This window comes from Coregonus lavaretus (genome assembly GCF_964263955.1).
Source record: "Coregonus lavaretus genome assembly, chromosome: 34".
Classification (NCBI taxonomy): domain Eukaryota; kingdom Metazoa; phylum Chordata; class Actinopteri; order Salmoniformes; family Salmonidae; genus Coregonus; species Coregonus lavaretus.
The window spans coordinates 30,606,776-30,624,382 of NC_140021.1; the positions used below are offsets into that span (position 1 = coordinate 30,606,776).

General features: G+C 43.8%; 1 protein-coding gene across 1 annotated transcript in view; it reads right to left on the reverse strand.

Moving 5' to 3' along the window:
• LOC311109070 (voltage-dependent L-type calcium channel subunit beta-1-like) overlaps positions 1 to 17,607 on the reverse strand; it is a gene marked incomplete at both ends in the record, with an annotated part of 134,947 nt that overhangs the window by 24,366 nt on the left and 92,974 nt on the right. The window contains 2 exons of the mRNA XM_084151865.1: positions 203 to 325; positions 9,420 to 9,539. Coding sequence (XP_084007991.1) covers positions 203 to 325; positions 9,420 to 9,539 — 243 coding nt within the window. The remainder of the gene's footprint in view (positions 1 to 202; positions 326 to 9,419; positions 9,540 to 17,607) is intronic.

Sequence of the window (17,607 nt, forward strand, 5' to 3'; positions counted from 1 at the left end):
GGTTAATAAATCAGACTTTTCCATCTGCTCATCATCATTATCATTATCATCACCACCTTTATCATAATTATTTTTAACCTCACCTTCCTCCTCCTCATCATCATCATCATTGTTATTGCCATCATCATCATAATCATCATCATCATCATCATTCTTCCCCTTCTCCACCTCATCATCATGTGATATTACTGTGACCCCTGACCTCTTTGACGTGGAGGAAGTCTTTAGCCTCAAAGGAGATGGCCATGCCCGGCACGGGGACTCCATCATCATTGGTGGAACAGTAGTTGACATTGGTGCGGACAGCAAACGCAACTGGTTTAGTCTGCCAAAGAAAGAAAACGGAGAGATTAAACGTTTCGGTTACACAAGACATGATAATTAGGGGTGTGAACGTTTAAACATTCAAATGATTAAACAAAATTGGGATCCTTAACTTTAAGAAAAATCCCAACCGAAAAACGATGTTAGTGGGTCAATAAGTGGGCAATAGTGGGTCGATTTTCCTCAACAACTAAGAGCATTGAAGCGCGAGGCTCAACTTCTCTGCTGTTTTGGTGCCCTAGCTCCCAAGCTGTAAACAGCTTGAAGCGAACCTGTGCACATGTACAGATACTGTGTGTGACCGTGTGAGAGCGAAGTGTTGCATCTCGCTCATCTCAATAACCTAGCCTATTAATTGAAGTTGCCGAGACATTGCAAGCCAAGAAATTGCGAGATACAGATAGGCCTAGTGCACGGTTCTGACTGTCTGCCTGGTGTCCGACCTGCCTATACTGTGCCCCTCCCCTCTCTCTCTGTCCCTCGCTAGTTCGCTATGAAAGATGCAAGTGTTTGTGTTCTCGAAAGTACGACAACTAATCAGTCTCCTCAGTTCCAAAAATACAGAATCTTAGGAGTCGATTCCTAGCGGAATCCAATCTTAACATTTAGAAACGGGAGTCAACACCGGAAGTCAACGTGCAAGGAGTCGAGGAATCAATTATTTTGGAGTTGACTCTCTACCACTATGTCATCGTCATTAACCGTTGTAAAAATGGCAGAGAAAGGCAAGCAACAGCAGCGAAATCTTGTATGGCAATACTTTGAGAAGTTAAATGAGAAGGAAATGCTAACTTTGTGAGGTGGAATTGAGGTAGAGTAATGGTAGTACAGCTGCAATGCTTAACCATCTGAAAGGGACACACTGTGAGACCCAAACTGTTGCTGGCAGCAGCGCAGCTGCATTGTGAATTCACATGGAATTTTATACATTTTTCTTATCGTTTTAACGGAAAAACATATTTTTAATTTGTCACATCCATAATGATAATGTCAAGTTTCTCTGTAGTCTGTAGCATTTGTTTAGGGTATAAAAAGCTGTGCATGAAGAAAAGAAGGGTGATATGCACATCCTAAACTTGAGAATACCAGTGCTGGACAAAAAAATGACACTGAGATATACACTGTAGGAATGAGAGGACTGTACAATGAATTTTGCTGATCCGCAGTGCTTTATTCCTGCACTCAAATACAGTACACAACGTTTCCACTTCACAGAAGTCTTCGTCAGGAGACAAAGCTGAGCTCCATGGAATCAGGAGACAGCAGCGTTCGTTCCCTGAATTTAATTCTGCATGATGTTTTTTATAGCTGAGGAGAGAGTAGTGCTATTTGCGGGGCTATTTTCTCCCCCATTGTGTGAGGTGTAAAAATAACTGCAGTCAGAGATGCTGCCTGGCAGGCAGGTTGGGACTCACCCACACCACTTCTTTCTTTATCAATGAGCTGGCTGCGTCCCAAATGACACCCTATTCCCTATATAGTGTGCTACTATTAACGAGAGCCCTATGGGCTTATAGGACAGTCTGGTCAAAAGTAGTACACTAGATATGGAATAGAGTTCCATTTGGGATATAGACATTGTCTGTCCCCTCCTCTATCACCCTGCTATAGGCGACACAGCCTGGATGACATTCAATTGGAGAAAAGCAACGCGACATGACTTAGTGACATAAGCGACATACTGTATGAGCAAAAACATCAACTAGGATTAGAACCTTGTAGTGATTAGACAGTTTCATAACTAAGCTTTGTTTTTGTCTTGTGTTTCCTTCTGACTAACAATGAGCCAACTGCACTTGTGCAAATGGTCGGTAAATAGAATCTTAAAGTGACTGGATCAAGGTGTCCCAACATGAAATCATGTATGACTTTTTCCCTCTGGGACAGCCATCCAGGGTGTATCCCAAATGGCATCCTATTCCCTAGTTGGTGCACTGTTTTTGATCAGGTCTCATAGGGCCAAAAGTAAAAAGTATAGGGAATAGAGTGTGATTTGGGATGCAGTGCCAGTCCATCTGAATAGGGCCTGACATAACCGCTTTACGACACAGAAAGATCGATCCAATGGAAGAGAATGCAATGTGGTCAAATTCCCCTCCAAAACTTTCGACGAGACAGGAGGGAGCAACATGTCGTGCAAATCCCCCCCACCGTAGTAAGGCATTAGACTTTCTGCGAAAATGAACTTAGAACATAAAGACTTAAAAAATAGGTCACTGACAACAGAAAAGAGACGGGGAAAAAATCCACAGACTCTAAATCGTAACCTGATTGTGGCCTTAAAGAATATCATTTTTTATAACTCATTTCGAGAATTACATAAAATGTTATTGGACAGTATAGTAATCTGTGCTAAGTCTGGCTGTGGCAGCGGTAGCGACAGTTGGTGACATAGACATGGCCCTATCCGGATTACATTTCCTCTGCCTGTGAAAGCGTGACAAGCCCCTCGGCCACTGGCGGCCGACGGAGAGCCAAGTTAAATGCACAATGATACAACCCACATTAATCTCCACTGGCCCTTTGCTAAATGTTTACCTGTAGATGAGAGAGAGAGCGACGGGAAGCTGGAGTGGAAAATGTCTGGCTTAGCCTACCACTAGCAAGAAAGACATACATACAGCATAAACCCAATGTAAAACCTTGAAAAATGCTATGCAAACGCCAAAGGAACTTTAAAGCAAAAACTGACTGGCCATAGGGCAGTTTGGGCAAATTCCAGATGGGCTGGTCAATCTTTAGGACAGTGCAACTGTCAATTATTAATAGTTTGCATAGAATGATAATTAATTGGCTAATAATTGGGGCCTGCATAGTGTGTACAGATGTCGGATCTTAATTTGAGCCAGTTTGCTACAGCAGGAAAATTATAGCCCACAAACTTTCCAGTGGCACTCACCTATTCAAACAGATTTTTCCCGCCTTTGTATTTTGAAATATTACGAAATACCTTCTAGCTGCTGCCTGCTGTTCATTGACAGCCACAACTCAACAATCAGCTGTTTTATATTTGCAGCGCGGGATGCCCAATTTTTTATAATTGTTTTATTTCACCTTTATTTAACCAGGTAAGCCAGTTGAGAACAAGTTCTCATTTACAACTGCGACCTGGCCAAGATAAAGCGAAGTAGTGCGATAAAAACAACAACACAGAGTTACATATGGGGTAAAACAAAACGTGCAAATGTAGCAAGTTATGGAGGTAAGGCAATAAATAGGCCATAGTGCAAAATAATTACAATTAGTATTAACACTGGAATGATAGATGTGCAAGAGATTATGTGCAAATAGAGATACTGGGGTGCAAATGAGCAAAATAAATAATAATATAGGGATGAGGTAGTTGGGTGGGCTAATTTCAGATGGGCTGTGTACAGGTGCAGTGATCGGTGAGGTGCTCTGACAACTGATGCTTAAAGTTAGTGAGGGAGATAAGAGTCTCCAGCTTCAGAGATTTTTGCAATTGCGGGATTCCCGACTGTAGAGTAGGCCTAAGCGCTCATAATGTGACAAAACACAATCTACAGCCATTTTTTATAATAAGCTATTGATCCTCTGTGGCTAAATTATGCTGGTGTAGTATTGTCAATGACTTCATAGATTTTTTATAGAGAAATTAGTAATTATGTAATTTGGCAAATGTATTTCAATTTATCTGCAACGCCAGGATTGTGGGTTCATTTCCCACGGGGGGCCAGTATGAAAATGTATGCACTCACTAACTGTAAGTCGCTCTGGATAAGAGTGTCTGCTAAATGACTAAAATGTAAATGTAATCTGCAGCACTTCCAGCACCCCTTCCTGAAGCGCTATGTTTTCTTCTACGTTCCGAGGCCAAATAAATTAATCAACACTTCTTATTATTCATTCAATCGATTGTGGTCAGTAACCCCATATGAGGTTATTGTGTAGGTAGGCCTACTGTTACAATAATATTTAAAATAACCTATCAACAAGTAGCCTAGCTTACAATTACGAGAATAAATTCAGTAAGTCAATGAAGCCAATAGTGGTTTCAGCTCTATTGTTAATGAAACGATGTAGGGCCTTATGAGCTTTTTAAACAATAAAAATGTCAAATGACTTGAATAGCCTATGGGAAAAGTTTACAAATGTATATTCACATCAGTAGGCTAAGTGACTGAAACGCATCAGAAAAGTATTGGAAAGTTCAGGAAAACACCAGGGAAGCTCATCAGGCTATAGGCCTAATGTGTGTATGAAGAGGAGATCTGCATTGCTTTAATTTCTAGACTAAAGATCATCAGTACTTACCTCAACTTAGCTAACATTTCCCAGCCTAATTATAACCAAATATCCAAATATATATCTATTATTTTAGGTAGCCTACCGGAGCACCATTTTTGTATTATTACAAAGTCATCATTTCTGAATGAAAGTTGGTACTGACATGAAGCCTATTGTATAAAATCATTTTAGAATATACATACAATGCATCATCCAAATTGCATGATTGCCTACACATACTGTAAGTGGCTAAAGGAAAATGTTATATTTTTTAAATCCTAAAACACCAAATTAGGCCTACCTTATTATAAATTAGGCCATCATCACTGTCAATCGTGAATGATAATTATTCACGTTTTAAAGGTGAAAGGTCCATGCTGCATGCATGCCAACCATTTGATCCCAATCAGCTTAATGGAATATGCATTTCGATCTTCTTGAATGATGTAAGGGTGGCTAACCGGCATAACTAATTGAATTGTAGAGCAGATGGAGATAAACACAACCACAGCATGAGAAAAAAAATCAACATTTCAGCACAATCATCCTAAATTGTCATAATAAATGACATGGTGTTTTTGGTATAACAGTAGCCTGACATTATCATGCTAATATATTCGGTTTGTTATGAAGAATACTAATTAATCATGTCTGAGAAGTGGCGGAGCGTCGCACCTTACCCCTGATTATAACGGTTGGATGACTTCGGGAGTTTCACTTAATTACAGCTCTATGAACTAAGTGGAGCATTCAGTAACTACATATTTTTTTTACACCATTGCAGCAGCGCAAAAGATTCGGGGCTGACCCAGAATCATTAGGGGATAAAGCCCCGAAAGCCAGGTCCTGGTGATGTCCATGATGGGACCGTCTACCATTAATGAGCACCATTAGACTGATTGGCCAGTTTTGTCTTCATCTGTAAATGGTATTTCCCCAGTACAATACATGTGTTTTTTTCCCAAATGGCACCCTATTCCCTAAATAGTGCACTACCTTGAGGGCCCTGGTGAAAGTAGTGCACTATAACATGGAATGGAGTACCATTTAGAAAGCAGCCAGGTAGTGTGTGCCTGTGTGGTCTGGGGAACTGGGACTACCACCCTCATGCTCCACTGCTTCTCACTCTCTAGCCATTCCGGGATCAATTACATGGTCTGTGACATCAGTAGCCCATGCTAGCCCCACCATATGATGCAAAACTCATCATACCAGCTGTATTTCTGCCTGCTTGAGCAGCAATAGCTCAGATACAAATGAAAACATGAAATGACCCCGGAAATCGATAGAACATCGTTCAGAGATGCACAAAAACAATATAACATTCAAAGTGTGTGAATCTTTCCTTTAATGCTATTTCACAGACCTGTGTGCATCGGTGTACACACTCTCCCGACCTCGTATAGCACCTCAAAATATCACGTGTGACAGGCGCTGTGGCACCGTGTTTTTCTCCTCTCCTGTCCATCCCCCTGTTCCTCTCTTCATCTCCTCTCCATCCCCCTGTTCCTCTCCTCTCCTTTACGCAAGAAAGGAAGGGAGGGGAAGAGAAAGAAGGTTGCTGAGCGAGAGGGAGGGGAGAGGGAGGGGAGAGGGAGAGAATAGGATAGAGCAGGACCCTGTTCCTGGAGAGCTACCGTCCTGTAGGTTTTTGCTCCAACCCTAATCTAGCACACCTGATTCTAATAATTAGCAGGTTGATAAGATGAATCAGGTTAGTAACACCTGGGGTTGGAGTGAACTACAGGAGGGTAGCTCTCCAGGAACAGGGTTGGAGTGAATGACAGGAGGGTAGCTCTCCAGGAACAGGGTTGGAGTGAACGACAGGAGGGTAGCTCTCCAGGAACAGGGTTGGAGTGAACGACAGGAGGGTAGCTCTCCAGGAACAGGGTTGGAGTGAACGACAGGAGGGTAGCTCTCCAGGAACAGGGTTGGAGTGAACTACAGGAGAGTAGCTCTCCAGGAACAGGGTTGGGCAACCCTGGGATAGAGGGAGGAAAGTCCGGTGAGAGAATGAGGGGTTGGAGAAGAGCGAGTGAGGGGGATGGGAAAAATAAGAAGGGAAAGAGAAAGAATGGAGAAAGAGTAAGGAATAAAGATAAAGGACCGATGGAAAAGAGAAAGCGAGATAACAGGTCTAAGGGGAGCCAGATCTTTAACTGGGAACCCTGGCAGTCTGCGCTGTGGTTGACGGCCAATTAACACCACAGAGACCTCTCTCTCTCTTTCTCTCTCTCTCTCTTCCTTGTCTTTCTCTCTCTCATTCAACATCACTCCATTTTATGCATATTTCATTGGCTAATAACCTGAAGCCTTCTATGTGCCCGTATTGACAGTGTTATTAGATACCTGCCCTGCGTGTTGCTGTGCCTGCCTTGTAACTTGTAATCTGGCACCGTCATTGCATTAGCATCTGGCACCGTCATTGCATTAGCATGCAACGGTGGATCTCGCACCATAAATCAAGATTTATCGTTTCACCTTGAGCAAACGTTTCGAATTGTTCTGAAGTCAAGTGTAAATCCTTATTGCGAGAAGTGCGGGCACAATGTGCTAGCTGTGAAGTAGGAGCCCGTCAAATGTGCCGAGGTAAGGTCCCCTTAACATTCATACATTTTTGTTTCATAAATGAGCAGAGCCATATGGCAATTTCAGCACTGCCTATGCATAATGCAATAGATAATGAGGACAGTTCTCTGAAGTCCAGACAATTGAATATTTTACATTCATTTCGTACGTAATTTGGTGACATTGATTGATTGTTGGGGATATTTTTACAGACGAAACGAGAGGTCCGCCTTGGTTTGAATCTGAGTTTGTGTCTGAAATGGAACCCCATTCCTTATAGTGCAGTACTTTTAACCAGAGCCCTCTCTCTTTCACACTCAATTATTTTCTCTCTCCCTCTGTCACTCTCTCTTTCACTCTATATATGTTGCTCTCCCTCTCTCTCCCTCTGTGTTTTTCTCTGTTTTGCTAACTCCAGTGTATCACTGACTCCTTGGTATTGCTCTGAGGTGATGGAGGGGAGGAGGGCAGACAGACAGTGTTGGTTTGCTGTCAGAGTGTGTTTTGGGAACAGCCTGTAGAGCTGATTAGAGCTGTGTAGTCAGACAGAGGGGCTCAAGGGCCTTTGAGGGCCTAGTGATGTGAGAAACCATTGGCCTCAGGAGGACACAGGCCCTCTGCATTTAACTCTGGCTCGCCTCGCGTACACTGCCCAGATCTGGGCTACGATTAAATACAAACAAACAAACAAATACACACACAAACACACCAGACCTCCCTAATGCAACAGGCATTGCGAGGAAATGTTCTCAACGAAAAGGAATATGTCTAATCTGCCCCTCTTATTATTATAAAGCCGCAAATATTTGGTTTGCGGAATCTTTTATACCCTATACGTTGTGTTTTGTGTGCACTTTGAATTTCCAGACTATTTAACAAGCATTCTGGGGCTGTGCACAGTATTGTGTTGTTTCTGAGATCTCGGTGCATGAATCCCTATGAGAGCGCCTGCTCAAGGTTGATTCTAATGATCTGTCATTGGGTATTCAGCGTGTCTACCACTGAGCTTCCTCATTAGATGAATGTCATCTCGGTGCTGTGTTCTAGGTATCCACTCTGTAACCAGCCTGCTTCCTCGCAGCGAGTCTAATTTCATTTATGGGCTGTGTCTCAAATGGCACCCTGTTCCCTATATAGTGAACTACTTTTGACCAGGGCCCATAGTGCACTATATATGGGTATAGGGTGCAATTTGTGACATAGCCCTGGTCAGTCCACCTGTAAAGAGGCAGTCAGGCCAACAGCTAGCCTAGAGAGAGCCCCTTCTCGCTCACTAATTACAAAGATAAGTTGCTAGCAGATAACCTGGTATGGATTACCCCAGCCATTTTACATGATAGACCAGCTGTAAAAATAGCTGCTTAATGATCTGGCCTCTCGCCAGAGAGAGAGAGGGAGAGTAGACTCGGTCAGAGGAAGTGCAGCCTCATTGGCTGTAATGGTTTATGAGGCAGTAATTCATAAGCACCTGCCTAGCGCACCGGTAATGTGTTATTTACAGAAAACACTTGCTGTGCCTATGTGTCCTATTGGGGTATGGTCAAGTGCACGAAATAGGGAATAGGTTGCAATTTGGAACGCAGGCTAGGATGCTTCAGGATGGAGATAGCTTCTGAGGACAAGAAGTGTTTATATGCAGCCGGTTAACCTTCATAGTTCTTTGAGGGTGTTTTTCTGTCAAAGTAGATTCTCCAGGGAATCTATGTGACAGCTGTTTGGATCCAAGTACTGTATTTCTGTGTCTCTAACACGATGGTCGTTTCCACCATAGTATTAATGCCTCTTCCATAGTTCCCTATAAAACATAGACGTTCAACAAAATATACATACAGTTGATGTTGTTGCTGTACAAGGGTTGCAAAATACCATTAACATTCCCAACATAAAAAAAAAAGGGAATTTTGGTAAAGTTACTGAAATGTTGCAACCCTATGTAGAATGGACTGATTGTTCCCTATGAGGAGAGACAGAGCCATTGTGCTGAGACAGCATGTTGTGGAACACACATCTGTCAGACATGGACTCCATGATTTATCCCCTTCTGCCACAAACATCACCAGTACATATAATGCCTGCGTCCCAGATAGCACACTATTCCTTAGTGCACAACCTATATTCACCCATGCAGACACCCAAAAGTAGTGCACTACATAGGGAATATGGTGCCATTTGGGATGTAGTCGAAGGGTAGTACTAGAGCCAGAGTTCCCTGTTCCCTAGCCTGAGAGTCTGACTACCAAAACAGGATACAGGATAGGGGACTGATGTGAGGATAGTACCTTGGCCTTCTCCAGCTGTGCCTGAGCCTGCCGCTCTGCCTCTCGTCGCGCTGCCTCCTTGTCCTCCTCCAGGGACACATCGGAGTCTGATGGACGGCTGGTGTAGGAGTCCGCCGAACCCTGCAGAGTAGAGGGAAACACACATTAATGATAGATACATGACAGACTTACTCTTCAGACCTCAACATCACACAACAGGCTTACTCTTCAGACCCCAACATCAAACAACAGACTTACTTATATGTGGATTCGTTTCCCACGGGGGGCCAGTATGAAAATGTATGCACTCACTAACTGTAAGTCGCTCTGGATAAGAGCGTCTGCTAAATGCCTAAAATGTAAATGTAAATACTTATCAAACCTTAACATCAAACAACAGACTTACTCTTCAGACCTCAACATCACACAACAGGCTTACTCTTCAGACCCCAACATCATACAACAGACTTACTCTTCAGACCTCAATATCAAACAACAGACTTACTTATCAAACCTCGACATCAAACAACAGACTTATTCATCAGACCTCAACATCACACAACAGACTTACTCTTCAGACCTCAACATCGAACAACAGACTTATTCATCAGACCTCAACATCACACAACAGACTTACTCTTCAGACCTCAACATCGAACAACAGACTTATTCATCAGACCTCAACATCACACAACAGACTTACTCTTCAGACTCACACTCATCAGACACACCAACACTCACTGTCACAGTATCTATAGACCATGTCCCTGCTGTCAGTGAGGCATCACAGTATCTATACACCATGCCCCTGCTGTCAGTGAGGCATCACAGTATCTATACACCATGCCCCTGCTGTCAGTGAGGCATCACAGTATCTATACACCATGCCCCTGCTGTCAGTGAGGCATCACAGTATCTATACACCATGCCCCTGCTGTCAGTGAGGCATCACAGTATCTATACACCATGCCCCTGCTGTCAGTGAGGCATCACAGTATCTATACACCATGCCCCTGCTGTCAGTGAGGCATCACAGTATCTATACACCATGCCCCTGCTGTCAGTGAGGCATCACAGTATCTATACACCATGCCCCTGCTGTCAGTGAGGCATCACAGTATCTATACACCATGCCCCTGCTGTCAGTGAGGCATCACAGTACCTATACACCATGCCCCTGCTGTCAGTGAGGCATCACAGTTGAAAGGTCCAGATTTGAAGACAATTGCTGGTAAACTAGTTTGCAATGGACATTACTGCCTTGTCCAGCAGTGTCTTACTGAAACTCAAGCAGAAGTCATATTTTTGGAGATGCTGTGTGAAGACAGAGGGGTTCTGTCAAATACAAAAAAATTGTAAAAAACACTGAGGCCACAAATAAAGTAATGACCACACTCAACCCCAGAGGTACAATGAATCTTCGGAGAGCATCAGAGCCTAGTTAGTGAACTTAGTGAACAGGCACACATGTCTAAAACTCACACAATACTTACACCCACAGGGAGGAGAGGCAGAAAGAAATCACAATAGCTAATTGGGTGTGTTTCAAATGGACACTACCCTGCTTCTCAGAAAGCAGCAGGACACCCACTATCTCACATAGCCTCAGGCTACATCTAACTGTAGTGCACTATAGCTGTAGGTTTGTTGTCTTCTATGATGTGAGCTCTCTCTCTCGCTCGCTCACTCTCTCTCTCTCTCGCTCGCTCGCTCGCTCACTCTCTCTCTCTCTCTCTCTCTCTCTCTCTCTCTCTCTCTCTCTCTCTCTCTCTCTCTCTCTCTCTCTCTCTCTCTCTCTCTCTCTCTCTCTCTCTCTCTCTCTCTCTCTCTCTCTCTCTCTCTCTCTCTCTCTCTCTCTCTCTCTCTCTCTCTCTCTCTCTCTCTCTCTCTCTCTCTCTCTCTCTCTCTCTATATATATATATATATATATATATATATATATATATATATATATATATATATACACACACACAAACTGTGGGCCCCAGCATGTAGATGTATGTATGGTAAAGGCTTCAGCCATATAAACAACCAGACTCACACCACCTGACACTGTTCACCACCTGACACACACATTCAATCACTCTCTCCTGCATGCCGTCACACACGCATATAACATACACACAGAATCAGAAGTACTGGCACACACAGTTTCACATGTTCAGGACAAAGATCTGTCATTTTCTCTCTCCGCCTCTCACACGTACACCAAAAGTATGTGGACACTCCTTCAAATTAGTGGATTCGGCTATTTCAGCCACACTCGTTGCTGACAGGTGTATAAAATCGAGCAAAAAGCCATGCAATCTCTATAGACAACCATTGGCTGAGAATGGCCTGAACTGAAGAGCTCAGTGACTTTCAACGTGGCTCCGTCATAGGGTGCCACCTTTCCAACAAGTCATTTCGTCACATTTCTGCCTGGCTGGAGCTGCCCCAGTCAACTGTAAGTGCTGTTATTGTGAAGTGGAAACGTCTAGGAGCAACAACGGCTAAGCTGCGAAGTGGTAGGCCACACAAGCTCACAGAACGTGACCACCGAGTGCTGTTGTGTGTAAAAACGTCTGTCCTTAGTTGCAAAACTAACTACTGAGTTCCAAACAGCCTCTTTAAGCAACGTCAGCATAAGAACTGCTCGTTGGGAGCTTCATGAAATGGGTTTCCATGGCCGAGCAGCCGCACAAAAGCCTAAGATCACCATGTGCAATGCCAAGCATCGGCTGGCATGGTGTAAAGGTCGCCGCCATTGGACTCTGGAGCAGTGGAAACGCATATTAGGAAGGTGTTCCTAATGTTTTGTACACTCAGTTTATACACAGAGGCAGGCACAGGCACACTGGTACACACACCCACTCTGCTAAGATACAATGCAGGCAGGCAGCCCAGTATGTTTATAGCCCTGTTATGTTATTGTCAGACTCAGAGGGGCTTTTTGAACAGAAGGAAGGGTGATGCATTCTCTTACCTGCACAGAGAGGCATGCCACTGCCAGCCACACAAGGTCCTCACTGCACCATTACACTCCTCTCTGTTCTCCTCTGTCTGGGTTCAAAACAATAATAAATAACCTCAAACTCTACCAGGCTGATTAAAACTACCCAAGCATCCCGTATACGATCATCTTTAACTTGGGCTCTCCCATACCTGTAGCTGACGTGTGGATACGCTCCTCTTTAACATTATACATCACACCTGAAACATTAATCAAACCACACTATCCATACTCATCTCCTGCATCATACAGATGTATGATATTCATTTGATCACTCTTTTGTTATTGATAATTTTCCTGCCCAGTAACAATGTCAGACTTGATTTGCCGTAACGTAAAATGTATCAACCCCTAAAAAAAATCTCCATGAATTATAATCCACATAATAATTGACATTTCCTGTTGCTGCAGGATTATTTTACTGCTGTATCAAACTGGCTCAAATTAAGATCCTACATCTGTAGATGAGACACTGCTCATTAACTATGCATGTCTCTTCTCCTACATTGTACCTGAGACACCATCTATAAATAACTCTCTACTCTTTATCTGAAACACTGCTTTTGTTTTATGCATTTTGCTTAATGCTTTGGATATCGGTGTCTTACCTCGTTCATTAAAGCCTACCTAAAAATACTTTTAGTACCCCCACCTTAACATCACAGTAGCTATGCACACACATGCAAACATAATCGCGCACGTAAGCACGCACCCACCCACCCATCCACCCACCTACCCACCCACCCATGCACACACGCCCGCAATCATGCGCGAACGCACATGGTTGTGTAGGTTACTTTCCAAATGTAATCTGTTACAGTTACTAGTTACCTGTCCAAAATTGTAATCAGTAATGTAACTTTTAGATTAACATAATATGATTACTCTCAGTTACTTATGGATTACTTTCCCCTTAGAAGATGCCAAAAAAGTTCCATCAAACACGTGTGGTGTGTCATCATAGTGGTCAATGACTCGTTCAGGCTGAACAATCTTAAAATTGCGCCTTTTTTTCAATGCTGAATTTAATGCCATTGAGAAAACAGAAAGGTGTCCTTTATTAATTTTTTTAAACATCCTTTCTGTAAAAGTAATCCAAGAAGTAATCTCGTTTTTCAAAAGTATCTGTATACTTGCTGGTAATGTAACTGATTATTGCTATCGTTTATTGAATAATCAGTTACTCCCCAACCCTGCGCACGCGCACACACGCACGGACTGGCTACAGTATAACACACAACCACACCAACCTAACTCACGTATCCTTGTCTCCTCATGTAACTGACATTGTTCAATCCATCTTCCATTATGTCCAGAGTAATGCATGGGTCTGACCCAGAGAGTTACAGCACAATGGGTTCGAGAGAGGTGATGACATGATGAGGACTCTGACAGTGATGACAGACAACCCACAACCCCTCATCATCACTAACGCAGCATTACAATACCCCTGACCCCTATACAGGCACGCACAGGTACATGCGATGATGTACATTCAGTACACACACACACACACACACACACACACATACATTCACGCGCACACACACGTGCACACATATACACACACGAGATAAGCAAGCATGTTTGAATAGTCGGCTTACACAGTCATCGGAGCTCTTGACGCGACCTCCCTTGGATCGTTTCAGCAGCCGAATCCAGGTGGCCTTCATCAGCCACACTTGTCATTCAGTTTCCTGGGCCACTGTTACATATCCCTACAGATACCTGGACTGCTATCGCAACAAATACCTCTACAGCTATGGCTACCTTTGCTGTGAAAGCTACCTTTGTTAGGGCTACCTTTGGTGTGACTGCCAATACCTTTGTTGTTAAGGCTATCCCTAACGCTACAGCAACAGCTAGTGCTACTGCTACTGCTACTGCTACTGCTACTGCTACTGCTAGGTAAAAAGCTACTGCTACATGTAATGCTCCAACTACCATTAATGCTGCTGCTACGCTGTCCACATGAGCTCTCCAACGGGTGCATAATCTCAGCAGCTGCCTGTCTCTCCTCTAGCCTAGTCTATCTGCCGGCGTTGGTGCTGAAGCTGCCTGGCCAGTGTGAGCTGGGTGGCCACATGCTGCTCCTCTCCCCTGCTTCTCATGCCTCAGTCCCCAAGCTCCAGCCCCAACTCCAGCCCCAGCCCTGTTGTCATTCCTCCACAGGCTGGGCTGCCATGCTCCTTCCTCGGGGACAGATAAGAGCACGCCTGCCTGGATCCTGGATGATCAGTATGAGGATGCTAATGTTGCTGTTACTGCTGCCTGCTGCATGCAATCTCAGCTCTCCGTAGCCTGTCAATGTATATATCCCACACTCTCTCTCGCTTTCTCTCACCGGATTTCTTGCGCTCTGTTTCTACCTCTGTGGTTCTGCCTGTCTCTCACTCTCATCCCCTCTCTCTCTCTCTCTGGCTCCAATCCATATCACTCCCCCTTGCTTGTTCTCTCGTTTTCCCCTGTTCCTCCTCACAGTTCCTCTATCTGTTCTGGTGTCTCCGCTGTGATAAATACTGCCCAGTACATAGGGCCTGTTTGCGTGTGTGTGTCATGTTTGTAAACTATGCATTGATCTATGCATAGATGCAAACATGAAATGTTACACAGATATTTCAAATCAAATCAAATTGTATTTGTCACATGCGCCGAATACAACTGGTCTAGACTTTCCCATGAAATGCTTGCTATTGTTTATTTCATTGTTTATTTTTGGTAATTTTGACCCCTTTGTTCTCCCCAATTTCGTGTTATCCAATTGGTAGTTACAGTCTTGTCCCATCGCTGCAACTCCCGTAAGGACTCGGGAGAGGCGAAGGTCGAGAGCCATGTGTCCTCCGAAACACGACCCTGCCAAGCCGCATTGCTTCTTGACACACTGCTCGCTTAACCAGGAAACATCGTACAACTGGCAACCAAAGTCAGCGTGCATGCGCCCGGACCGCCACAAGGAGTCGCTAGAGCGCGATGGGACAAGGATATCCCGGCCAGCCAAACCCTCCCACAACCCGGACGACGCTGGGCCAATTGTGCGCCTCATGGGTCTCTTGGCCGCAACACAGCCCGGGATCAAAACCGGGTCTGTATTGACGCCTCTAGCACTGCGATGCAGTGCCTTAGACCGCTGTGCAACTCGGGACGCCATGAAATGCTTGCTTACGAGCCCTTCCCAACAATGCAGAGTTTAAAATAGTAACACAAGAATGGAGCTATATACAGGGAGTACCAGTACCAGATTAATGTGCAGAGGTACAAGGTATTTGAGGTAGATATGTACATCAGGATAGATAATAATAAGAGTAAAATAAAGAACAGAGAAGTAGCAGCAACTGATGCGTGTAAAAGTGTGTGTGAGTGTGCGTGTGTGTGTAACGTGTATGTATGTGTGTTTGTGTTGTGTCGGCCTGCGTGTGTGTGTTGTGTGTGTGCGTACAGTGGCTTGCTAAAGTATTCACCCCCTTGGCATTTTTCCTATTTTGTTGCCTTACAACCTGGAATTAAAATTGATTTTTTGGGGGGGTTTGTATCATTTGATTTACACAACATGCCTACCACTTTGAAGATACAAAATATTTTTTCTTGTGAAACAAACAAGAAATAAGACAAAAAAACAGAAAACTTGAGCGTGCATAACTATTCACCCCCCCCCCCCCCCAAAGTCAATACTTTGTAGAGCCACCTTTTGCAGCAATTACAGCTGCAAGTCTCTTGGGGTATGTCTCTATAAGCTTGGCACATCTAGCCACTGGGATTTTTGCCCATTCTTCAAGACAAAACTGCTCCAGCTCCTTCAAGTTGGATGGATTCCGCTGGTGTACAACAATCTTTAAGTCATACCACAGATTCTCAATTGGATTGAGGTCTGGGCTTTGACTAGGCCATTCCAAGACATTTAAATGTTTCCCCTTAAACCACTCAAGTGTTGCTTTAGCAGTATGCTTAGGGTCATTGTCCTGCTGGAAGGTGAACCTCCGTCCCAGTCTCAAATCTCTGGAAGACTGAATCAGGTTTCCCTCAAGAATTTCCCTGTATTTAGCGCCATCCATCATTCCTTCAATTCTGACCAGTTTCCCAGTCCCTGCCGATGAAAAACATCCCCACAGCATGATGCTGCCACCACCATGCTTCACTGTGTTCTCGGGGTGATGAGAGGTTTTGGGTTTGTGCCAGACATAGCGTTTTCCTTGATGGCCAAAAGCTCAATTTTAGTCTCATCTGACCAGAGTACCTTCTTCCATATGTTTGGGGAGTCTCCAACATGCCTTTTGGCGAACACCAAACATGTTTGCTTATTTTTTTCTTTAAGCAATGGCTTTTTTTCTGGCCACTCTTCCATAAAGCCCAGCTCTGTGGAGTGTACGGCTTAAAGTGGTCCTATGGACAGATACTCCAATCTCCGCTGTGGAGCTTTGCAGCTCCTTCAGGGTTATCTTTGGTCTCTTTGTTGCCTCTCTGATTAATGCCCTCCTTGCCTGTTCCGTGAGTTTTGGTGGGCGGCCCTCTCTTGGCAGGTTTGTTTTGGTGCCATATTCTTTCCATTTATTAATAATGGATTTAATGGTGCTCCGTGTGATGTTCAAAGTTTCTGATATTTTTTAATAACCCAACCCTGATCTGTACTTCGCCACAACTTTGTCCCTGACCTGTTTGGAGAGCTCCTTGGTCTTCATGGTGCCGCTTGCTTGGTGGTGCCCCTTGCTTAGTGGTGTTGCAAACTCTTGGGCCTTTCAGAACAGGTGTATATATACTGAGATCATGTGACATATCATGTGACACTTAGATTGCACCCAGGTGGACTTTCTTTAACTAATTATGTGACTTCTGATTTAGGGGCTTCATAGCAAAGGGGGTGAATACATATGCATGCACCACTTTTCCGTTATTTATTTTTTAGAATTTTGTGAAACAAGTTATGTTTTTCACCTCACTTCACCAATTTGGACTATTTTGTGTATGTCCATTACATGAAATCCAAATAAAATTTAATTTAAATTACAGGTTGTAATGCAACAAAATGAGAAAAACGCCAAGGGGGATGAATACTTTTGGAAGGCACTGTATGTAGCGTATGTGAATGTGTGTGGGTTTTGTGTGGGAATGTCAATGTAGTGTGTGTGAGTGAGTGTGTATATGGTTTGTATATATAGTCTAGTGAGTGTGCGTAGGGTCAGTGCAAGATAGAGTCAGTGCAGATAGTTTGGGTATCATTAATTG